The sequence below is a fragment of the Marmota monax genome, unplaced genomic scaffold (assembly GCF_021218885.2).
Source record: "Marmota monax isolate L192 unplaced genomic scaffold, Marmota_monax_Labrador192_F-V1.1 WCK01_AAM20220418_F8-fsc00021, whole genome shotgun sequence".
Classification (NCBI taxonomy): domain Eukaryota; kingdom Metazoa; phylum Chordata; class Mammalia; order Rodentia; family Sciuridae; genus Marmota; species Marmota monax.
This window is the reverse complement of record NW_026695228.1, coordinates 23,971,678-23,996,786: the sequence shown is the minus strand read 5'-3', so window position 1 is coordinate 23,996,786 and position 25,109 is coordinate 23,971,678. Positions and strand designations below refer to the sequence as shown.

Sequence of the window (25,109 nt, the reverse complement as noted above, 5' to 3'; positions counted from 1 at the left end):
ACACGCCTTGCAGAGGTATCGTGAGAGTCTGAACCTTTCACCCTCCACCCTCCCTCTACCCTCCCTCCACCCTTTACCCTCCACCCTCCATCTTCCACCCTCTACCCTCCACCCTTCACTCTCCACCCTCTACCATATTCTTCCACTTGATGAGCATGGTGCTATTTTTTTAAAATTATTTTTTAGGTGTAGTTGGACAAAATGCCTTTTTTATTTACTAATTTTTATGTGGTGATGAGGATCGAACCCAGGGCCTCACACATGCCAGATGAGCAGTCTACCACTGAGCCACAACTCCAGCCCAAGCATGGTGTTATTTTAAGCCATTTGGCTTTAGGATGACTTTACCATTGCAATAGCTACCTAATACAATGATCCAAGGGAAAAAGGACTTGCTACTTTCAATTGTAACTTTTGTTCTGACACTTGATGACATCATTCATAATTAATCTGTTATGTAAGTTGGTTTCACACCCTGTATTAAAAAGTGCCTCCAATGAGGTTCCAGCTGATTAAGAGATGTGGAGGACATGTGCCTTTGAATGGGAATATGGTTGACTCTTAATGACATGACTGGGCTGGAGTTCAGGCTCTCGTGTGCAAAAGATCATTAAGGTCAAATTGATTCCTGTGGGTAAAGGGGATGATATGGGATGACATTATTCCTTCATGGCCCCCAGAGTGGTTATGATAAAACTTAGAAAATGGGAAGCCCCTTGGTGCAACAGGAAGAGTGGTATTTGTAGACAGTGTTAGAGGATTCTAAGTAGCAACAGGAAGATAATTCAATGAAACAGAGTGAAGTCCATCAACCCCTCCAGAAACCCAATGCATAAACCCTCCCACACATGGAAGAAAACCTCCCACCCTTCAATGAGTGGAGCCAGAACATGCCAAGAAATATTATCCATGGCAATAAAATTTACTTCATTTAAAATTATGCCTTATCATATTTAAGTTATTCCCTGACACTCAGGCCATACTGAATCAATCTGTTTGTCCAGTTTGTCTCTCCACATAGACTACTTGGAAGCATATCAGATAATATTTTTCCAGATGGCAGACAGTGTGTGGAGCTGAATATAGAGCAGGATCCTAAATGGGAATACCACCCAGTGACCAGTTAGAGAGCAGCCTGGTGTGTTGATGTCCCAGGAAGAACAGTGAAGATCGTGATGTGGGAAACAGGGATGGGAGCCAGGACGCAGCTCCCAGTGGAGCGGATGTTTAGCCTGCACAAGGCCTTGGGCTGCAGGGGAAAAGGAAGAGAGGAAGGAAGGAAAAGGAAAAGAAGGAAGAAAGAAGGAACAGAAAAGAATGACGTGAGCACAGTGAGAAGCTGAGGTCTCAGAGTTCATATGCTATTCAATGGAGGGTGCAAAGGGCTCTCGTTTCTAAGTGGAGTGTTTCCCTGATGTCATAAGACTCACAGGCATTATTTTAGAAAAAGAGAAGAAAAACTATGTGTTGCACTGTTATTTGAAAATAATTTATTCTTAAGGGCTGGGGACCTCGCTCAGTGATGGTGAGTGCTTGCCTGGTGTGCACGAGGCCCTGGGTTCCATTCCCAGCACTAGGAGAAAAAGAGAAAAGAAGGAAAAAAAAGAATCCCACTAACATCCATCCCCAAGAATGGGATCCTAAGTAGATTCAGATGTATTCCATGTTGGTGTAATTATATCAAAATGGATTCTGCTGTCATGTGTAACCAGAGAGAGAGAGAGAGAGAAAATTATTCCTCAAGGTCATGTTGTCCCAAGATATGATATGAGTGGGAATTTCCAAATGCCTTCAACTGAAGGGTGGGAAGAGGTTTGGGAAAGTAGGAAGTGACCAAGGAAAACCAATTTGAGAGACCACAAAATACAGAAAACCTAGTATAACAGTTACTTTAATTGTATAGGGAAATTGATTCCAAAGCAATGGAGATTACAATAAAAGGATCAGCATTTTATTATACCGTCTTGTTAAAGAATAATGGTTTTCTGCTCCAAAACTTGGAGCCTTGAACTCACAGGTGACTCTACTGGGGTGGACCAACTGGTCCCTTTCCAGGTGTCCCCCAAAGGAGTCTTCTCAGAGCGCTCTTGATGTCCTTGTTCCTCAGACTGTAGATGAAGGGGTTCAGCATGGGGGTGACTACACTGTACATCACTGAGGCTGTTGCAGTAGAGTGTGAGTTTTGGGTCACAGCAGAACTGAGGTACACACCTAGGCTTGTTCCATAAAACAAGGAGACCACAGAGAGGTGGGACGCACAGGTGGAGAAGGCTTTGTACTTGCCCTGAGCTGATGAGATTGCACGGATGGAGGACACTATCCTGGAGTAAGAGTAAAGGATGCCAGTGAGGGGGACACCACCCAGGAAGACAACAGCAAAATATAACACCACCTCATTGAGAAAGGTGTCAGAGCAGGCACGCTGAAACACCTGGTTAAGTTCACAGAAAAAGTGGGGGATTTCCAAGTTTGAACAAAAGGACAACCGCAACACCATCAAGCTGTGTAATAAGGAATTCAGGGCACTCGTGATCCAGGTTGCCAGTGCCAGCAAGCTACACAGGAATGGGTTCAGGATAACCATGTAGTGCAGGGGGTGACAGATGGCCACATATCGGTCATAGGCCATTACGGCCAGGAGGAAGTTGTCCAACACTATAAATAATGTAAAAAAATAAATCTGTATGATGCAGCCTTCATGTCTTATGGTCTTGCTCTGTGTCTGGATGTTCACCAGCATCTTGGGGATGGTGCTGGAGGTGAAGCAGACGTCCACAAATGACAAGTTGGAGAGGAAGAAGTACATGGGTGTGTGCAGGTGGGAGTCTGAGATGGTGGCCAGGATGATGAGCAGGTTCCCCAGCACAGTGACCAGGTACATGGAGAGAAACAGCCCAAAGATGAGGGGCTGCAGTTCTGGGTCCTCTGAAATTCCCTGGAGAAGAAATTCTGAAATTTTTGTGTCATTTTTTGATTCCATGTGCTGTATGTAACTACTAAAAAAGAGAAAAATGTCATGACAAATTTTTGTACCCGGTCCTCCACAAGACATTCCATGTGCCATCTCTGAATCAGAATTCAAGTCTCTCTCTTGAAGGATTTATAAATACTACATATTCAATCATTTTAGTAAGCATTTTTCATGACCTGCAGGAATGCACACAGAGATCCCGTATATTCCTGATACTGTCTAGCCAATGTGGATGGTTGCTGAAATATGAATATACTTATGATTCAGTAATGCCGAAAGAAGTAGATAAATCATTTTTGAAATTGTAGCTAGATTATTTTAAATGTTTCACCATAAAGGAATGCTACATGTTTTTGGAGAATTATTTGAACATTATAAAACACCTACTTATATTAAGACCTCACAAGGCACACCACACGTGTGCACAATTTTCACATATCATTTAAAAATGAAAAATAAATGATCCTATGATATATCAGATGGTTATAATTGCAATGAAGAAAACATGGGCAAGTAAAAGGGAGAGTAGATGAAGTGCTGTTTTTATAGGGGTCCTGGCCAGACAAGGTGGTATTTGAACACAGACCTCAAACAGTAGCAGGGAAGCCCCAAGGTTAACTGCAGAAGCAAGTGTCTGGCAGAAGAGGTGAGCAGCACAAAGGCCCTGAGGCCGATGCTTGCTGCACATGTCAGTATTCACAAGGGAGCCACTGGCAGTCAGAATGACCAAGAGGGAGATGGAGGAGAGGTTGTCTCTAAGGATGGTGAGGAAGGTGGACTCCCTAAGACGGTTGAAATTTGAAGACTGTCAAAATGCACAGGGTCACTTGCCACATATTGTCCCTTGTACTTTTGTTTTAACCTGCTTTATTGTAGTGTAGTTCCATTGTATACATATATGACATATGCAACCTGATGAGTGCAGACATATGCAAATCCTGGTGGTCCCATAGCCACAATGAAAGTCAGAGACACATCCGTCTCCGCCCATGGCATGCCTTTGTTTTTCTGTTTCATCTGAGGTTAGAATACTGAACATGAGATATGTCCTCATAGCAAATTGTCAAGTGCATAATATCACTTTCTAGCCCTAGGCACTAAGTTGCATAGCAGAGGTCTGGACATTAGACATCTTACATAACTGTCACTTGACATCTGTAATCCCCTACCCATGCTTTCCTCTCCTTCCCTGCCTGGACACCACTGTTCTGCTTCAAGCATCAGAGTTTGACATTATTAGAAATCTCAGGTACATGCGAGGATGCATAATTTTGATTTCAGAGTTATCCCAGGGGTCCAGGTGGATTTCTCTTTGTTTGTTAGCTTTAGGGCACAATACGACAAGATGAGGATAATATAAGAAAAATTACATACCATGACAGAGTATAATTTAAATTTATTTACCACCCACTTCATTATTTTATAAAACACTAGATAATTTATTTTGTAAAACTCTAGATTTAGAGTTTCTGGGTAAAGGGATATGTGAATCTGGTAGTTTTTAATTTTATTGATTTATTTATTTGGAGGTGCTGGGGTCTAACCCTGGGACTCATGTACACTAGCCAAGTCCCTTCTCACTGAGCCACATTGCCAGCTGAATCTGCTGGTTTTCAATGCATATTTCAGGGTGGCTATTCAGGAAGTTGGTGCTGTGTAAAGATGACAACTCTACACGAAGGTGCCCCTTTCTTCAAACTCTTGCCAAAAATAAACACATGTGTTTTAGTTTTGCCATAATTTTGCTATCATGACTCTGATGATGAATCGTGATTGAACTATTATCAAAACTCCCTTTATGAGTTCTTACCATGCACATGGGTTAGAGGCACCACGGGCATTGACTCACTGATTTCTGACAGGAATCTCCTGATGCTTATTATTTACACAGAATTCCTTTGTATAAAAGGGGATGCCCATAAATATAATGAAGCTTCTAGGTATAAAACTTATTTATGAGAAAGACAAAGGCAATCTTTGGCTGAATGCATAAGAATATGTGTCACAAGAGGGCAGAAGATTATGGCTACTTTAAAAAGAGAAACAATCCCCAAAAGCAAAATAAGAGAAAATAGATCTGCCATAGGATGACAAATGGTATCCACAGGACACCAAATAAAAAAAAAAAAAAAGGAAATCGTAAATGGATCCAAGAGGAATCAGTGGAGTGGGGGCAAGTTGGGGACAGCACTGGGGACTGAATTGGGGCAGTAGTATTCCACACTTTGTAATATTGTCAAAGTGTATCCTGGTGTTGTATATAACTGAAAAGAATAAATTAAAAAATCTGCGAAAGAAAAAGTAATAAATGGCAATTGACTACTACTAACCATGGTTATAAATGGCAATTGACTACTACTAACCATTTCTCATGGTTTTATACCAAATGAACATGGTTATCTCCCTTGAAGAGGGGATAGAAAATTTCTGAAGTTACCAGGAGCTGTAAGTTACCCCTCTACAATGCAGGGCTTTTGAGTTCCAATGAATAGGAACCTCAGACTGTGGTCTTTTAATTTGAGTAGTTCCTCTGGGAAGGAACTACCGAAATTAAAAAAAAAATCAATTGGATATTTAGGTCTGCAATATGAAAGAAACATATTTGTCCACAAAATTTCTAAATTTTGACTTATACCCTCTGTCACATATATTTATGAATTTATAGAAACAGTAAACTTAGGAGGAAAAAGAAATCTCCAACTCATTTTATTCTGAAAAAAATGAAATCACAAAATATACACTAAGATCTGATAAAAATAATAAACTTGCATAAGCAATTTGGAACTGAAAAGAGTAATAATATAAACTTTATTCAGTCTCAGCAATAATGAAAGCATTGTAGCAAAATGTAGTATAGTTTTCCCTTTGACCTATCAAATAAAATTCATTTTGGTTATGTGAATACCCAGCCCAAGAGAAAAGACTGTGAAATGCCTGTCTCACAAGCTGTTGTTGCAAGGTTAATATTGGTAAGCAACCCAGTAGTCTGATCCTGTAATGAATAAAGAAACAGGATCAAATACACTTCACAATAAAAAGATTTTCCTGCACGTCTCTCCAAACCGAATACTCAATTTTCTAATTCCCTAGTTGCAAAACTCTTTGGATATGTTTCAATTTTATGTGAGATTGTTTATACCACTTCTTCATTCAGTCTCATCCAGTTAGCTTTCCATCATTGAATCGTCGAAAATGATCTATGCATGCATTACAGAGTCTAAAAATTACCAATTAGGTAAGGAAACAAACACAGTAACTCTGTGCTGTGGGCTGGGCTGGGTTGGTTCTCCGGTGACCTCCCATAAATTTGTTGGCTTCCATTCTCACTGAGTCTTGCCTAGAGAACCTGCTGGGGTCTTAGACTTACCTGGAAAGGGCCTCTGGGAAGAAAGTCTCCATGTGGAAGTCTGAATTCTGGTCTGGATGGCTAGTGATGAAAAACAAAGCTCTGTCCCCAGACAAGACAGGAGGAAGGAGTAAAGCACTGGTTTACTCTCTGTGGGATATCATCCAAGCATCTATTTATAGGTCTCTGTCCTGCTCATCAGGTACATTTCTTCTTGTTATTCCATTCCCTGAGCACCTGACTTCCCTGTGGACTTTTTTCTTCACAGAAAGGAAAAATTTCCCTGCTCATTCCATGTTCCCAAGAGACCAGGTAAGAAATTATGGTGAATTTTGACTTCATAACTCTTTCTCTGAGAAGCCTCCTACCATCTGTAAATCTAACCTTCTTAGCATTTCTGCCATTTCTTAGTTACAAAATCTTCCACAGTCTGAGGTTCTCCATTCATTGGAACTCCAAAGCCCTGCTTTGTAGAGGGGTAACTTACAGCTCCTGGTAACTTCAGAAATTTTCCATCCCCTCTTCAAGGGAGAGAACCAAGTTCACTTGGTATAAAACCATGATAAATGGCTACAACTCTTGACTTCATCATGCTTTGGGCAAAGCAGTTATGATATTCATGTTTGGAACACAAATTAAGCATTGTCATTAACTCATCTGTGAAACATTTAGAGATTGAAAGAGATAAGCTTGTTATTTTTGTGTGATGTGTGCTAAAGTTAGAATCTTGCAATCCTTGCAAATAAATCCTTGCAATTTCACCATTATCTGAGGTGTATAGTATGAGGGACCTATCTTACATTTGTACAAACATGACAGAGAGGAATTAAGTGATCTTCCCACATGTTGTGAAGTGAATAAGGATGAATATTACCCAAGGTGTTCCCAGTTCTCCTGTTCCAGGGCAGTGGCTCTCCACCAGGGGTGATCGTGTATCCAGGAGACATTGGTGATGTCTAGAGAAATTTGTGGTTGTTAAACTGGGGAGTTGGTGCTGCATCTGGTAGGCTGAAGTCAGGGATGGCACTCATCATTATGCAAAGTAGTATAACATAGTAAGTAGTATTTAGCTCCAAGGTCAACAGTGGGGCATTTGAAAATACTTTTCCAGACTTGAACTTCTCCAATATCACTCGGGGATATGGTTTCAATGTAGATTATGGTTTGGATAGTCAGGGTGACAGAAATTGAACATTTGTAACCAATGCCCTGTTAATTGGATCACCTTTCTTAAATAGATAAAATTGTATTCATTATGACAGAAATGATAATGTTTTGATGTGGTTATGTATATTGGAATGAATAAATATAGCTCATTAACATACACATTACTTCATATAGTTACCATTTTTGTGGTAAGGACACTCAATATTCACTCTTGTTACTTTTCAAGATTCAACATATTGTTACCTGTGCTTAACATGGTGTGCAGTAGTAGATCTCTCCTCATCTATCCCTCCTAACTAAATATTGTATCCTTCAACCAACATCTTTGCAAATTTCCCTTCCCAAATCCACCCAACCATCCTCACTACTATTCTAACGTTCAGTTCTATGGAATCAAATATTTTAGATTCTGACAGATCCAGTGGCACACACCTGTAATCTTAGTGACTCGAGAGGTTGAGAAAGAGGATCATAAGTTTGACGCCAGCCTCAGCAACTTAGTGAGGCCCTAAGCAACTTAGTGAAATCATGTCTAAAATGAAAAAAACAAAAAGTGCTGGGGATGTGGCTCAGTGATAAAACACCTCTGTGTTCAATCTAGTACCTCCCCTGCCAAAAAAAAAATTAGATTCTGCACAGTGAGGTCATATGCCAGTTGTCTTCCTGCATCTGCCTAAATTTCATGTAACAAAAAGAGTTCCATGTATTTTGTTGAATGTGAAGGATTTCATCCATTTTCATGGCTGGATCATATTCCATCGTTTGTGTGCCAAATATTCTTTATTTATTCATCTGTTCATGGACACATAGGTCGAATCTAGATCTTGTTTTTTTTTTTTTAAATAATGCTTCAAAGAATATGGAAGTACAAATATCTCTTTGAAACACTAATTTCATTTGCTTTGGATGACTACCCAGTGGTGGGATTGCCAGATTACATGGTGGTTCCATTATTGACCACTGAGGCTGTTGTCCAGCATCAGAGTTAAGCACAGGCATTTCGAGGCCTTCTCCACCATGAAGGCCTCCATCAGCTCTGTTGTGATCTTAGGTGGTCAGATGTGGACTCAGCTCAGCTTCTGCCTAGACAAGATGACACTGGCCATTTCTATATGTCCTCCATAACAGGAAATCAAATGTACAGACCTTGGCTCCTTATATACAAGCTGGGTAGATTCCCCTTTCTCATGGAGTTTCTATGTGAACTAAGCTGTAGGTGGAAGCTCACAGGAAATGACCTTCCCAGAGAAGATGCTCCACAGATAGCAGGCATTGTGACCATCACCTTGCTCCTCATTGGCTCAGGTCACTGTGACATCACAAGGGTTTCCTGGCACAGGAAGTGAGTCTAGCACTGAGCTGCTCCTAGGAGACAGGGAGTGCTGGTGGAGGGGACCCAGGCAGGCAGCTCAGAGCCTGAGTCCACCATCCTTTGTTGTGTTGGACTCATGGGAACTGTCTCTGACCCACTCATAATGGCACCAAATAGGCACAGTAAGGGTTTTTTTTTTCCAGTCTCTTCTAAGCTGCTTCACAATGTTTCACTCTCGGAAAGATCTGCAAAGCCGATGTCTCTAGTTGTGTGAAATGATTTCTCCCCTCCTCCTCTTCCTCCTTCTTGCAAATCCAGACCATATGACTCACAAAATTTGATGTCATCAGCAATGTCTTATCTTTTCTCTTTCTGCCCTGAAAGCATTTGTTTTATGCCTCACAATTGCTTATTGCTCCTGCTTTTTCTAGGAAGAGTGTGTCATTCCTCCCAACAGCTTTGGGCTTAGACAGAGTCTCATCTGATCCAATTGAATGTCCCCAGAGGGCCTCTAGACTCTGATGAGTGGAGGATTAAATTTGGGTGCCACCTTGACTGGTTTGAGGGATGTGGAGTGTTGGTAAATCCCTTCCAAGTGTTTCTGGAAGGCTCTTTCCAGAGAGGAGTGTTGTGGGGTCTGCAAACTGAGTGGGAAAGATCTGCCCTGAGTGTGAGCCACAGTATGTAAATGTCTGAGGCCAGGATGGGACAGGAAAATGAAAGAAGTGGGAGACTCTCTCTGTTCTTCCTCTGGAAACAGGGCTCGTTCTCTCCTGCTGCTTCTGTTAAATATCCGACTTTAGTTTCTTCAGTATTTGGCATGTGGGACTCGCATCAACAAGCATCTGGAGCTCTTGGGCTTTGAGCCTTAAGGAAGGGGGATGAACTATTGTTCTGTCTGGTTCTGAGAGTTCCAGCTTTTTGGACTGAGGAACCTGATTTGCTTCTCTGGTCTCCAGCTTGCAGAAGCCATTGTCGAAATACTCATCCTCTGGAATTGTTCTGTCAATCCTGTCTCTATAACCATATCTCTATCCATCAGTCATCTGTCCATCCATCTACCCTCTCTCAGTGTGCTGGTTTGGTTTCTCTGGATAACCCTGACTGATACATGTGACATACATTCATTTACAGAATGTGGGAGACACACCTTGCAGAGGTATCATAGAGTCTCCACCCTTTACCCTCCACCCTCCCTCCACCCTCACTCCTCCCTCCACCCTCCCTCCACCCTCCACCCTCCACCCTCCACACACCACACTCCACCCTCTACCCTGTGCTTCCAATGATAAGCATGGTGTTATTTTTTAAAAAAATATTTATTTATTTTAGGTGTACATGGACTTATTTATTTTTTTGGTGCTGAGAATCAAACCAGGGCCTCACACATGCCAGATGAGCAGTCTACCACTGAGCCACAACCCCTGCCCGAACATGCTGTTATTTAAACCATTCAGGTTTAGGATGACTTTAACATAGAAATAGATACCTAATGCAATGATCCAAGGAAAAAAAGGACTTGCTACTTTTAATTTTCACTTGTGTTATGACACTTGATGACATCATTCATAATTTGTTGTGCAAGTTGGTTTCACACAACTGTATTTAAAAGTGACTCCAATGAGGTTCCAGCTGATTAAGAGATGTGAAGAACATGTGCCTTTGAGTGGGAATATGGTTGAATCTGAAACACATGACTGGGCTGGAGTTTAGGCTCTCCTTTACAAAAGGTCATCAAGGTCAAATTGATTCCTGGGGGGAAAAAGGATGATATGGGATGATATCATTCATTCATGGGCCCCATAGTGAATATGGTAAAACTTATAAAATGGGAAGCCCTTGGAGCCACAGGAAGAGTCATATTGTAGACAGTGTTGTGGATTGTAAGTAGCAACAGGAAGATAATTAAATGAAACAATGTAAAGTTAAAGTCCATCAACCCCTCCAGAAACCCAATGAATAAACCCTCCCACACATGGAAGAAAACCTCCCATTTCAATGAGTGGAGCCAGAACATGCCAAGAAATATTTTCCGTGGCAATAAAATTTACCTCATTTAAGATTATGCTTTAACATATTTAAGGTATTCCCTGACACTCGGGCCATACTGAGTCAATCTGTTTGTCCAGTTTGTCTCTCCACATAGACTACTTGGAAACACATTGAATAATTTTTTTTCCAGATGGTAGAGAGTGTGTGGAGCTGAATAGAGAACAGGACCTAAAGAGGGATCACCACGCAGTGACCAGTTAGAGAGCAGCCTGGTGTGTTGACGTCCCAGGAAGAACAGTGAAGGTCGTGATGTGGGAAACAGGGATGGGAGCCAGGATGCAGCTCCCAGTGGAGCGGATGTTTAGCCTGCAAAAGGCCTTGGGCTGCAGGGGAAAAGGAAGAGAGGAAGGAAGAAAAAGGAAAAGGAGGAAGAAAGAAGGAACAGAAAAGAATGACGTGAGCACAATGAGAAGCTGAGGTCTCAGAGTTCATATGCTGTTCAATGGAGGGTGCGAAGGGCTCTCGTTTCTAAGTGGAGTGTTTCACTGATGTCATAAGACTCATGGGCATTTCTTAAGAAAAGGGCAAGAAAAACTATGTGTTGCACTGTTATTTGAAAATAATTTATTCTTAAGGGCTGGGGACCTCGCTCAGTGATGGTGAGTGCTTGCCTGGTGTGCACGAGGCCCTGGGTTCCATTCCCAGCACTAGGAGAAAAAGAGAAAAGAAGGAAAAAAAAGAATCCCACTAACATCCATCCCCAAGAATGGGATCCTAAGTAGATTCAGATGTATTCCATGTTGGTGTAATTATATCAAAATGGATTCTTCTGTCATGTGTAACCAGAGAGAGAGAGAGAGAGAGAGAAAATTATTCCTCAAGGTCATGTTGTCCCAAGATATGATATGAATGGGAATTTCCAAATGCCTTCAACTGAAGGGTGGGAAGAGGTTTGGGAAAGTAGGAAGTGACCAAGGAAAACCAATTTGAGAGACCACAAAGTACAGAAAGCCTAGTATAACAGTTACTTTAATTGTATAGGGAAATTGATTCCAAAGCAATGGCGATTACAATAAAAGGATCAGCATTTTATTATACCGTCTTGTTAAAGAATAATGGTTTTCTGCTCCAAAACTTGGAGCCTTGAACTCACAGGTGACTCTACTGGGGTGGACCAACTGGTCCCTTTCCAGGTGTCCCCCAAAGGAGTCTTCTCAGAGCGCTCTTGATGTCCTTGTTCCTCAGACTGTAGATGAAGGGGTTCAGCATGGGGGTGACCACACTGTACATCACTGAGGCTGTTGCAGTAGAGTGTGAGTTTTGGGCCACAGCAGAACTGAGGTACACACCTAGGCTTGTTCCATAAAACAAGGAGACCACAGAGAGGTGGGACGCACAGGTGGAGAAGGCTTTGTACTTGCCCTGAGCTGATGAGATTGCACGGATGGAGGACACTATCCTGGAGTAAGAGTAAAGGATGCCAGTGAGGGGGACACCACCCAGCAAGAGAGCAGCAAAATATATCACCACCTCATTGAGAAAGGTGTCAGAGCAGGCAAGCTGAAACACCTGGTTAAGTTCACAGAAAAAGTGGGGGATTTCCAAGTTTGAACAAAAGGACAACCGCAACACCATCAAGCTGTGTAATAAGGAATTCAGGGCACTCGTGATCCAGGTTGCCAGTGCCAGCAAGCTACACAGGAATGGGTTCAGGATAACCATGTAGTGCAGGGGGTGACAGATGGCCACATATCGGTCATAGGCCATTACGGCCAGGAGGAAGTTGTCCAACACTATAAATAATGTAAAAAAATAAATCTGTACAATGCAGCCTTCATATCTTATGGTCTTGCTCTGTGTCTGGATGTTCACCAGCATCTTTGGGACAGTGGTGGAGGTGAAGCAGACGTCCACAAAGGACAGGTTGGAGAGGAAGAAGTACATGGGCGTGTGCAGGTGGGAGTCTGAGATGGTGGCCAGGATGATGAGCAGGTTCCCCAGCACAGTGACCAGGTACATGGACAGGAAAAGGCCAAAGATGAGGGGCTGCAGTTCTAGGTCCTCTGAAATTCCCTGGAGCAGAAATTCTGAAATTTTTGTGTCATTTTTTGATTCCATGTGCTGTATGTACCTACTGAAATAGAGAAAAATGTCATGACTAATTTTTGTACCTGGTCGTCCACAGGACATTCCATGTGCCATCTCTGACTCAGAATTCAAGTGTCTCTCTTGAAGGATTTATAAATACTACATATTCAATCATTTTAGTAAGCATTTTTCATGCCCTGCAGGAATGCACACAGTGATCCCCCATATTCCTGGTACTGTCTAGCCAATGTGTACGGTTGCTGAAATATGAATATCCCTATGTCTCAGTAATGCCGAAAGAAGTAGATAAATCATTTTTGACATTGCAGATAGATTATTTTAAATGTTTCACCATAAAGGAATGCTACATGTTTTTGGAGAATTATTTGAACATTAAAAAACTCCTACATATATTAAGACCTCACAAGGCACACCACAAGTGTGCACAATTTTCACATATCATTTAAAAATGGACAATAAATGATCCTATAATATATCAGATGGTTATAATTGCAATGAAGAAAACATGGCAAGTAAAAGGGAGACTAGATGAGGTGCTGTTTTTATAGGGGTCCTGGCCAGACAAGGTGGTATTTGAACACAGACCTCAAACAGTAACAGGGAAGCCCCAAGGTTAACTGCAGAAGCAGGTGTCTGGCAGAAGAGTTGAGAAGCACAAAGGCCCTGAGACTGGTAATTGCTGCACATGTTAGTATTCACAAGGGAGCCACTGGCAGTCAGAACAAGGAAGAGGGAGATGGAGGAGAGGTTGTGTCTAAGGTTGGTGACGAAGGTGGACTCCCTAAGACAGTTGAAATTTGAAGACTGTCAAAATGCACAGGGTCACTTTCCACGTATTGTCCCTTGTACTTTTGTTTTAACCTGCTTTATTGTAGTGTAGTTACATTGTATATATATATATATGACATATGCAACCTGATGTGTGAAGACATATGCAAATCATGGTGGTACCATCGCCACAATGAAAGTCAGAGACACATTCCTCTCCTCCCATGGCATGCCTTTGTTTTTCTGTTTCATCTGATGTGAGAATACTGAAAATGAGATCTGTCCTCATAGCAAATTGTCAAGTGCATAATATCACTTTCTAGCCCTAGGCACTAAGTTGCATAGCAGAGGTCTGGACATTAGACAACTTACATAACTGTCACTTGACATCTGTAATCCCCTACCCATGCTTTCCTCTCCTTCCCTGCCTGGACACCACTGTTCTGCTTCAAGCATCAGAGTTTGTCATTAGAAATCTCAGGTACATTAGAGGATGCATAATTTTGATTTCAGAGTTATCCCAGGGGTCCAGGTGGATTTCTCTTTGTTTGTTAGCTTTAGGGCACAATATGACTAGATGAGTATAGTATAAGAAAAATTACATACCATGACAGAGTATAATTTAAATTTATTTACCACCCACTTTATTATTTTATAAAACACTAGATAATTTATTTTGTAAAACTCTAGATAATAGAGTTTCAGGGTTAAGGGATATGTGAATCTGCTAGTTTTTAATTTTATTGATTTATTTATTTGGAGGTGCTGGGGTCTAACCCTGGGACTCATGAACACTAGCCAAGTCCCTTCTCACTGAGCCACATTGCCAGCTGAATCTGCTGGTTGTCAATGCATATTTCAGGGTGGCTATTCAGGACGTTGGTGCTGTGTAAAGATGACACCTCTACACGAAGGTGCCCTTTCTTCAAACTCTTGCCAAAAATAAACACATATGTTTTAGTTTTGCCATAATTTTTTTATCATGACTCTGACGATGAATCGTGATTAAAGTATTATCAAAAGTCCCTTTATGAGTTCTTACCATGCACATGGGTTAGAGGCACCACGGGCATTGACTCACTGATTTCTGACAGGAACCCCATGATGCTTATTATTTATACAGAATTCCTTTGTATAAAAGGGGATGTCCATAAATGTAATGAAACTTCTAGGTACAAAACGTATTTATGTAAAAGACAAAGGCAATCTTGGCTGAATGCAAAAGATTTTGTATCACAAGAGGGCAGAAGATGATGGCTACTTTAAAAATAGAACCAATCCGCAAAAGTAAAAGTTGTAATAAGAGAAAACAGATCTGCCATATGATGGCAAATGGTATCCACAGGACACCAATTTTTTAAAAAAGGTAACCATAAATGGATCCAAGAGGAATCAGTGGAGTGCGGGCAGGGTGGGGACAGCACTGGGGACTGAATTGGGGCAGTAGTATTCCACACTTTGTGATATTGTCAAAGTGTATCCTGGTGTTGTATATAACTGAAAAGAATAGATTAAAAAATCTGCAAAAGAAAAAGTTACAAATGGCAATTGACTACTACTAACCATTCCACATGGTTTTATACCAAATGAACATGGTTCTCTCCCTTGAAGAGGGGAAGTTACCAGGAGCTGTAAGTTACCCCTCTACAAGGCAGGGCTTTGGAGTTCCAATGAATAGGGAACATCAGACTGTGGTCTTTTAATTTGGGTAGTTCCTCTGGGAAGGAGCTACCCAAATTAAAAAAAGCAATTGGACTTTTGGGTCTGCAATATGATTGAAACACATTTGTCCACAAAATTTCTAAATGTTGACTTATACCCTCTGTCACATATATTTATGAATTTATAGAAACAGTAAACTTAGGAGGGAAAAGAAACCTCCAACTCATTTTATTATGAAAAAAATGAAATCACAAAATAAACACTAAGATCTGATAAAAATAATAAAATTGCATAAGCAATTTGGAATTGCAAAGAGTAATAAAATAAACTTTATTCAGCCTCATCAATAATGAAAGCATCGTAGCAAAATGTAGTTTAGTTTTCCCTTTGACCTATCAAATAAAATTCATTTTGGTTATGTGAATAACTAGCCAAAGAGAAAAGACTGTGAAATGCCTGTCTCACAAGCTATTGTTGCAAGGTTAATATTGGTAAGCAACCCAGTAGTCTGATCCTGTAATGAATAAAGAAACAGGATCAAATACACTTCACAATAAAAAGATTTTCCTGCACGTCTCTCTAAACCGAATACTCAATTTTCTAATTCCATATATGCAAAACTCTTTGGATATGTTTCCATTTTATGTGAGATTGTTTATACCACTTCTTCATTCAGTCTCATCCAGTTAGCCGTCCATCATTGAATCTTCTACAATGATGTATGCATGCATTACAGAGTCTAAAAATTACCAATTAGGTAAGGAAACAAACACAGTAACTGTGTGCTGTTGGGTGGGCTGGGCTGGGTTGGTTCTCCGGTGACCTCCCATAAATTTGTTGGCTTCCATTCTCACTGAGTCTTGCCTACAGAACCTGCTGGGGTCTTAGACTTACCTGGAAAGGGCCTCTGGGAAGAAAGTCTCCATGTGGAAGTCTGAATTCTGGTCTGGATGGCTAGTGATGAAAAACAAAGCTCTGTCCCCAGACAAGACAGGAGGGAGGAGTAAAGCACTGGTTTACTCTCTGTGGGATATCATCCGAGCTTCTGTTTATATCTCCCTGTCCTGATCATCAGGTACAATTCTTCTTGTTACTCCATTCCCTGATCTCCTGATTTCCCTGTGGACTTTTGTCTACACAGAAAGAAAAATTTTCCTGTTCATTCCATGTTCCCAAGAGACCAGGTAAGAAATTATGGTGAATTTTGACTTCATAACTCTTTCTCTGAGAAGCCTCCTACCATCTGTAAATCTAACCTTCTTAGCATTTCTGCCATTTCTTAGTTACAAAATCTTCCACAGTCTGAGGTTCTCCATTCATTGGAACTCCAAAGCCCTGCTTTGTAGAGGGGTAACTTACAGCTCCTGGTAACTTCAGAAATTTTCCATCCCCTCTTCAAGGGAGAGAACCAAGTTCACTTGGTATAAAACCATGATAAATGGCTACAACTCTTGACTTCATCATGCTTTGGGCAAAGCAGTTATGATATTCATGTTTGGAACACAAATTAAGCATTGTCATTAACTCATCTGTGAAACATTTAGAGATTGAAAGAGATAAGCTTGTTATTTTTGTGTGATGTGTGCTAAAGTTAGAATCTTGCAATCCTTGCAAATAAATCCTTGCAATTTCGTTTTTACATCTGTCCATTATATTGGGTCTATAGTATTAGGGACCTATATTACATTTGCACAAATAGGACAGAGATGAATTAAGTGATCTTCCCAGATGTCGTGACCTGAGTAAGGATGAATATTACCCAAGGTGTTTCCAGTTCTCCTGTTCCAGGGCAGTGGCTCTCCACCAGGGGTGATCATGTATCCAGGAGACATTGGTGATGTCTGGAGAAATTTTGGGTTGTTAAACTGGGGAGTTGGAGTTGCACTTGGTAGGCTGAAGTCAGGGATGGCACTCAGCATCCTGCAAAGTAATAAAACATAGTAGTATCTAGCTCCAAGGTCAACAGTGGGTCATTTGAAAAATACTTTTCCAGACCAGAACTTTTCCAATATCACTCAGGGATCTGGATTGAACGTAGATTATGGTTTGTGTGGTCAGGGTGGCAGAAATTGAACATTTGTAACCAATGCCCTGTTAATATTGATCACCTTTTTTAAAAGATAAAATTGTATTCATTATGACATAAATGATATGGTTTTGATGTGGTTATGTATGTTGGAATGAATAAATACAGCTTATTAACATACACATTACTTCACATAGTTACCATTTTTTGTGGTAAGAACACTCAATATTCACTCTTGGTATTTTTCAAGATTCAACATATTTTTACCTGTGCTTACCATGGTGTGCAGTAGTAATCTCTCCTCATTTATCCCTCCTATCTAAATATTGTATTCTCAACCAACATCTTTGCAAACTTCCTTTCCCAAATCCACCCAACCCTCCTAACTACTAGTCTAACCTTCAGTTCTATGGAATCAAATATTTTAGATTCTGAAAAATCCAATGGACCAAAACTGTAATCTTAATGACTAGAAAAGTTGAGAAGTAGGATTATAAGTTTGACGCCAGCCTCAGCAATTTAGTGAGGACCTAAGCAACTTAGTGAAATCATGTCTAAAAAGAAAAAAAAAAAACAAAAACAAAAAGGGCTGGGGATGAGGCTCAGTGGTAAAACACCGGTGTGTTCAATCTAATACCTCCCCTGCCAAAAAAAAAAAAATAGATTCTGCATAGTGAGGTCATATGGCAATTGTCTTCCTGTATCTTCCTAATTTCATGTAACAAAATAAGTTCCATGTATTTTGTTGAATGTGACAGGATTTTATCCATTTTAATGGCTGGATCATATTCCATTGTTTATGTGTGCCAAATTTGCTTTATTCATTCATCTGTTGAAAGACACTTAGGTAGAATCCAGATCTTGCTTTTTTTAAATAATGCTACAATGAATATGGAAGTACTAATATCTCTTTGAAGTACTAATTTCATTTGCTTTGGATGACTACTCAGTGGTGGGAATGCCAGATCACATGGTGGTTCCATTATTGACCACTGAGGCTGTTGTCCAGCATCAGAGTTAAGCACAGGCATTTCGAGGCCTTCTCCACCATGAAGGCCTCCATCAGCTCTGTTCTGATCTTAGGTGGTCAGATGTGGTCTCAGCTCAGCTTCTGCCTAGACAAGTTGACACTGGCATATTCTATATGTCCTCCATAACAGGAAATCAAATGTACAGACCTTGGCTCCTTGTATACAAACTGGGTAGATACACCCTTCTTCATGGAGTTTCTATGTGAACTAAGCCGTAGGTTGCAGCTTACAGGAAATGACCTTCCCAGAGCAGATGCTCCACAGATAGCTGCCATTGTGACCATCACCTTGGTCCTCATTGGCTCAGGTCACTGTGACATCACAAGGGTTTCCTGGCACAGGAAGTGAGTCTTTCATTGAGCTGCTTCAAGGAGACAGGGAGTGCTGGTGGAGCGGACCCAGGCAGGCAGCTCAGAGCCTGAATGCACCACCCTGTGTTGTGTTGGACTCATGGGAACTGTCTCTGACCCAGTCGTAATGGCACCAAATAGGCCCAGTAAGGGTTTTCAATCTCTTCTAAGTTGCTTCACTATGTTTCGCTTTTGGGAAGATCTGCAAAGCCAATGTCTCTAGTTGTGTCAAATGATTTCTCGCCTCCTCCTCCTCCTCCTTCTTGCAAATCTAGATCATATGACTCACAAATTTTGATGTCATCAGAAATGTCTTATCTTTTCTCTTTTTGCCCTGAGAGCATTTGTTTTATGCCTCACAATTGCTTATTGCTCCTGGTTTCTCTAGGAATAGTGTGTCACTCCACCTAACTGCTTTGGGCCTGGACAGAGTCTCATCTAATCCAACCGAATGTCCCCAGAGAGCCTCTAGACTCTGATGAGTGGATGATTAAATTTGGGTGCCACCTTGACTAGTTTGAGGGATGTTGAGGGTTGGTAAATCCCTTCCAATTGTGTCTGGAAGGCTCTTTCCAGAACGGAGTGTTGTGGCGTCTGCAAACTGAGTGGGAAAGATCTTCCCTGAATATGAGCCACACTATGTAAATGTCTGAGGCCAGGATGGGACAGGAAAGTGGAAGAAGGGGGAGACTCTCTCTGTTCTTCCTCTGGGAACAGGGCTGGTTCTCTCCCGCTTCTTCTGTCAAACATCAGTCTTTAGTTTCTTCAGTATTTGGTATGTGGGACTCACACCAGAATCTTCTGAAGCTCTTGGGCTTTGAGCCTTAAGGATGGGGGATAAACTATTGTTCTGTCTGGTTCTGAGAGTTCCAGCCTTTTGTACTGATTAACCTGATTTGCTCCTCTGGTCTCCAGCTTGCAGAGGACATTTAGAAATACCCATGCTCTGGAATTGTGTGAGTCAATCCTGTCTCTATAGTCATATGTCTATCTTGGCCATATGTCCATCCATCTACCCTCTGTCAGTATGCTGGTTTGGTTTCTCTGGAGAACCCTGACTGATACACGTGAAATACATTAATTTAAAGAATCTGGGTAGACACGCCTGCAGAGGTATCGTGAGAGTCTGAACCTTTCACCCTCCACCCTCCCTCTACCCTCCACCCTCCATCTTCCACCCTCTACCCTCCACCCTTCACTCTCCACCCTCTACCCTATTCATCCACTTGATGAGCATGGTGCTATTTTTTTAAAATTATTTTTTAGGTGTAGTTGGACAAAATGCCTTTTTTATTTACTAATTTTTATGTGGTGATGAGGATCGAACCCAGGGCCTCACACATGCCAGATGAGCAGTCTACCACTGAGCCACAACTCCAGCCCAAGCATGGTGTTATTTTAAGCCATTTGGCTTTAGGATGACTTTACCATTGCAATAGCTACCTAATACAATGATCCAAGGGAAAAAGGACTTGCTACTTTCAATTGTAACTTTTGTTCTGACACTTGATGACATCATTCATAATTAATCTGTTATGTAAGTTGGTTTCACACCCTGTATTAAAAAGTGCCTCCAATGAGGTTCCAGCTGATTAAGAGATGTGGAGGACATGTGCCTTTGAATGGGAATATGGTTGACTCTTAATGACATGACTGGGCTGGAGTTCAGGCTCTCGTGTGCAAAAGATCATTAAGGTCAAATTGATTCCTGTGGGTAAAGGGGATGATATGGGATGACATTATTCATTCACGGCCCCCAGAGTGGTTATGATAAAACTTAGAAAATGGGAAGCCCCTTGGTGCAACAGGAAGAGTGGTATTTGTAGACAGTGTTAGAGGATTCTAAGTAGCAACAGGAAGATAATTCAATGAAACAGAGTGAAGTCCATCAACCCCTCCAGAAACCCAATGCATAAACCCTCCCACACATGGAAGAAAACCTCCCACCCTTCAATGAGTGGAGCCAGAACATGCCAAGAAATATTTTCCATGGCAATAAAATTTACTTCATTTAAAATTATGCCTTATCATATTTAAGTTATTCCCTGACACTCAGGCCATACCGAATCAATCTGTTTGTCCAGTTTGTCTCTCCACATAGACTACTTGGAAGCATATCAGATAATATTTTTCCAGATGGCAGACAGTGTGTGGAGCTGAATAGAGAACAGGATCCTAAATGGGAACACCACCCAGTGACCAGTTAGAGAGCAGCCTGGTGTGTTGATGTCCCAGGAAGAACAGTGAAGATCGTGATGTGGGAAACAGGGATGGGAGCCAGGACGCAGCTCCCAGTGGAGCGGATGTTTAGCCTGCACAAGGCCTTGGGCTGCAGGGGAAAAGGAAGAGAGGAAGGAAGGAAAAGGAAAAGAAGGAAGAAAGAAGGAACAGAAAAGAATGACGTGAGCACAATGAGAAGCTGAGGTCTCAGAGTTCATATGCTATTCAATGGAGGGTGCGAACAGCTCTCGTTTCTAAGTGGAGTGTTTCACTGATGTCATAAGACTCACAGGCATTATTTTAGGAAAAGGACACGAAAAACTATGTTTTGTGCTGTTATTTGAAAATAATTTATTCTTAAGGGCTGGGGACCTCGCTCAGTGATGGTGAGTGCTTGCCTGCTGTGCATGAGGCCTGGGTTCCACTCCCAGCACTAGGTGAAAAAGAGAAAAGAAGGAAAAAGAAAAAGAAAGAATCCCATTAACATCCATCCCCAAGAATGAGATCCTAATTAGATTCATATGTATTCCATGTTGGTGTAATTATATCAAAATGGATTCTTCTGTCATGTGTAACCAGAGAGAGAGAGAGAGAGAGAGAGAAAATTATTCCTCAAGGTCATGTTGTCCCAAGATATGATATGAGTGGGAATTTCCAAATGCCTTCAACTGAAGGGTGGGAAGAGGTTTGGGAAAGTAGGAAGTGACCAAGGAAAACGAATTTGAGAGACCACAAAATATAGAAAACCTAGTATAACAGTTACTTTAATTGTATAGGGAAATTGATTCCAAAGTAATGGAGATTACAATAAAAGGATCAGCATTTTATTATACCGTCTTGTTAAAGAATAATGGTTTTCTGCTCCAAAACTTGGAGCCTTGAACTCACAGGTGACTCTACTGGGGTGGACCAACTGGTCCCTTTCCAGGTGTCCCCCAAAGGAGTCTTCTCAGAGCGCTCTTGATGTCCTTGTTCCTCAGACTGTAGATGAAGGGGTTCAGCATGGGGGTGACTACACTGTACATCACTGAGGCTGTTGCAGTAGAGTGTGAGTTTGGGGTCACAGCAGAACTGAGGTACACACCTAGGCTTGTTCCATAAAACAAGGAGACCACAGAGAGGTGGGACGCACAGGTGGAGAAGGCTTTGTACTTGCCCTGAGCTGATGAGATTGCACGGATGGAGGACACTATCCTGGAGTAAGAGTAAAGGATGCCAGTGAGGGGGACACCACCCAGCAAGACAACAGCAAAATATAACACCACCTCATTGAGAAAGGTGTCATTTCAGGCACGCTGAAACACCTGGTTAAGTTCACAGGAAAAGTTGGGGATTTCCAAGTTTGAACAAAAGGACAACCGCAACACCATCAAGCTGTGTAATAAGGAATTCAGGGCACTCGTGATCCAGGTTGCCAGTGCCAGCAAGCTACACAGGAATGGGTTCAGGATAACCATGTAGTGCAGGGGGTGACAGATGGCCACATATCGGTCATAGGCCATTACGGCCAGGAGGAAGTTGTCCAACACTATAAATAATGTAAAAAAATAAATCTGTATGATGCAGCCTTCATATCTTATGGTCTTGCTCTGTGTCTGGATGTTCACCAGCATCTTGGGGATGGTGCTGGAGGTGAAGCAGACGTCCACAAAGGACAAGTTGGAGAGGAAGAAGTACATGGGTGTGTGCAGGTGGGAGTCTGAGATGGTGGCCAGGATGATGAGCAGGTTCCCCAGCACAGTGATCACATACATGGAGAGAAACAGCCCAAAGATGAGGGGCTGCAGTTCTGGGTCCTCTGAAATTCCCTGGAGAAGAAATTCTGAAATTTTTGTGTCATTTTTTGATTCCATGTGCTGTATGTAACTACTAAAAAAGAGAAAAATGTCATGACAAATTTTTGTACCCGGTCCTCCACAAGACATTCCATGTGCCATCTCTGAATCAGAATTCAAGTCTCTCTCTTGAAGGATTTATAAATACTACATATTCAATCATTTTAGTAAGCATTTTTCATGACCTGCAGGAATGCACACAGATATCCCCCATATTCCTGGTGCTGTCTATCCAATGTGGATGGTTGCTGAAATATGAATATACCTATGATTCAGTAATGCCGAAAGAAGTAGATAAATCATTTTTGACATTGCAGATAGATTATTTTAAATGTTTCACCATAAAGGAATGCTACATGTTTTTGGAGAATTATTTGAACATTATAAAACACCTACTTATATTAAGACCTCACAAGGCACACCACACGTGTGCACAATTTTCACATATCATTTAAAAATGAAAAATAAATGATCCTATAATATATCAGATGGTTATAATTGCAATGAAGAAAACATGGGCAAGTAAAAGGGAGAGTAGATGAAGTGCTGTTTTTATAGGGGTCCTGGCCAGACAAGGTGGTATTTGAACACAGACCTCAAACAGTAGCAGGGAAGCCCCAAGGTTAACTGCAGAAGCAAGTGTCTGGCAGAAGAGGTGAGCAGCACAAAGGCCCTGAGGCCGATGCTTGCTGCACATGTCAGTATTCACAAGGGAGCCACTGGCAGTCAGAATGACCAAGAGGCAGATGGAGGAGAGGTTGTCTCTAAGGATGGTGAGGAAGGTGGACTCCCTAAGACGGTTGAAATTTGAAGACTGTCAAAATGCACAGGGTCACTTGCCACATATTGTCCCTTGTACTTTTGTTTTAACCTGCTTTATTGTAGTGTAGTTCCATTGTATACATATATGACATATGCAACCTGATGAGTGCAGACATACGCAAATCCTGGTGGTCCCATAGCCACAATGAAAGTCAGAGACACATTCCTCTCCTCCCATGGCATGCCTTTGTTTTTCTGTTTCATCTGAGGTTAGAATACTGAACATGAGATATGTCCTCATAGCAAATTGTCAAATGCATAATATCACATTCTAGCCCTAGGCACTAAGTTGCATAGCAGAGGTCTGGACATTAGACATCTTACATAACTGTCACTTGACATCTGTAATCCCCTACCCATGCTTTCCTCTCCTTCCCTGCCTGGACACCACTGTTCTGCTTCAAGCATCAGAGTTTGACATTATTAGAAATCTCAGGTACATGCGAGGATGCATAATTTTGATTTCAGAGTTATCCCAGGGGTCCAGGTGGATTTCTCTTTGTTTGTTAGCTTTAGGGCACAATACGACAAGATGAGGATAATATAAGAAAAATTACATACCATGACAGAGTATAATTTAAATTTATTTACTACCCACTTTATTATTTTATAAAACACTAGATAATTTATTTTGTAAAACTCTAGATAATAGAGTTTCAGGGTAAAGGGATATGTGAATCTGGTAGTTTTTAATTTTATTGATTTATTTATTTGGAGGTGCTGGGGCCTAACCCTGGGACTCATGTACACTAGCCAAATCCCTTCTCACTGAGCCACATTGCCAGCTGTATCTGCTGGTTTTCAATGCATATTTCAGGGTGGCTATTCAGGAAGTTGGTGCTGTGTAAAGATGACAACTCTACACGAAGGTGCCCCTTTCTTCAAACTCTTGCCAAAAATAAACACATATGTTTTAGTTTTGCCATAATTTTGGTATCATGACTCTGATGATGAATCGTGATTGAACTATTATCAAAACTCCCTTTATGAGTTCTTACCATGCACATGGGTTAGAGGCACCATGGGCATTGACTCACTGATTTCTGACAGGAATCTCATGATGCTTATTTTTTACACAGAATTCCTTTGTATAAAAGGGGATGTCCATAAATATAATGAAGCTTCTAGGTATAAAACTTATTTATGAGAAAGACAAAGGCAATCTTTGGCTGAATGCAAAAGAATATGTGTCACAAGAGGGCAGAAGATGATGGCTACTTTAAAAAGAGAAACAATCCCCAAAAGCAAAATAAGAGAAAATAGATCTGCCATAGGATGACAAATGGTATCCACAGGACACCAATTAAAAAAAAAAAAAAGAAAATCGTAAATGGATCCAAGAGGAATCAGTGGAGTGGGGGCAGGGTGGGGACAGCACTGGGGACTGAATTGGGGCAGTAGTATTCCACACTTTGTGATATTTTCAAAGTGTATCCTGGTGTTGTATATAACTGAAAAGAATAGATTAAAAAATCAGCAAAAGAAAAAGTTATAAATT

General features: G+C 41.2%; 3 protein-coding genes across 3 annotated transcripts; all 3 read right to left on the bottom strand.

Moving 5' to 3' along the window:
- Nucleotides 1-2,023: 2,023 nt before the first annotated feature.
- Nucleotides 2,024-2,980, bottom strand: LOC124087716 (olfactory receptor 7A40-like). The gene has a single exon (XM_046436688.1). It carries the CDS (start codon nt 2,978-2,980, stop codon nt 2,024-2,026), a length of 957 nt encoding a protein of 318 aa, XP_046292644.1.
- An 8,969-nt stretch (nt 2,981-11,949) lies between these two features.
- On the bottom strand, nt 11,950-12,906 carry LOC124087712 (olfactory receptor 7A40-like). The gene has a single exon (XM_046436681.1). It carries the CDS (start codon nt 12,904-12,906, stop codon nt 11,950-11,952), a length of 957 nt encoding a protein of 318 aa, XP_046292637.1.
- Nucleotides 12,907-21,850: 8,944 nt separating this feature from the next.
- LOC124087711 (olfactory receptor 7A40-like) lies at nt 21,851-22,708 on the bottom strand. The gene is made up of 2 exons (XM_046436680.1): nt 22,361-22,708; nt 21,851-22,075 (listed from the first exon to the last, which is right to left on the bottom strand). Exons 1-2 carry the CDS (start codon nt 22,706-22,708, stop codon nt 21,851-21,853), a joined length of 573 nt encoding a protein of 190 aa, XP_046292636.1.
- Between the last annotated feature and the right edge of the window lie 2,401 nt (nt 22,709-25,109).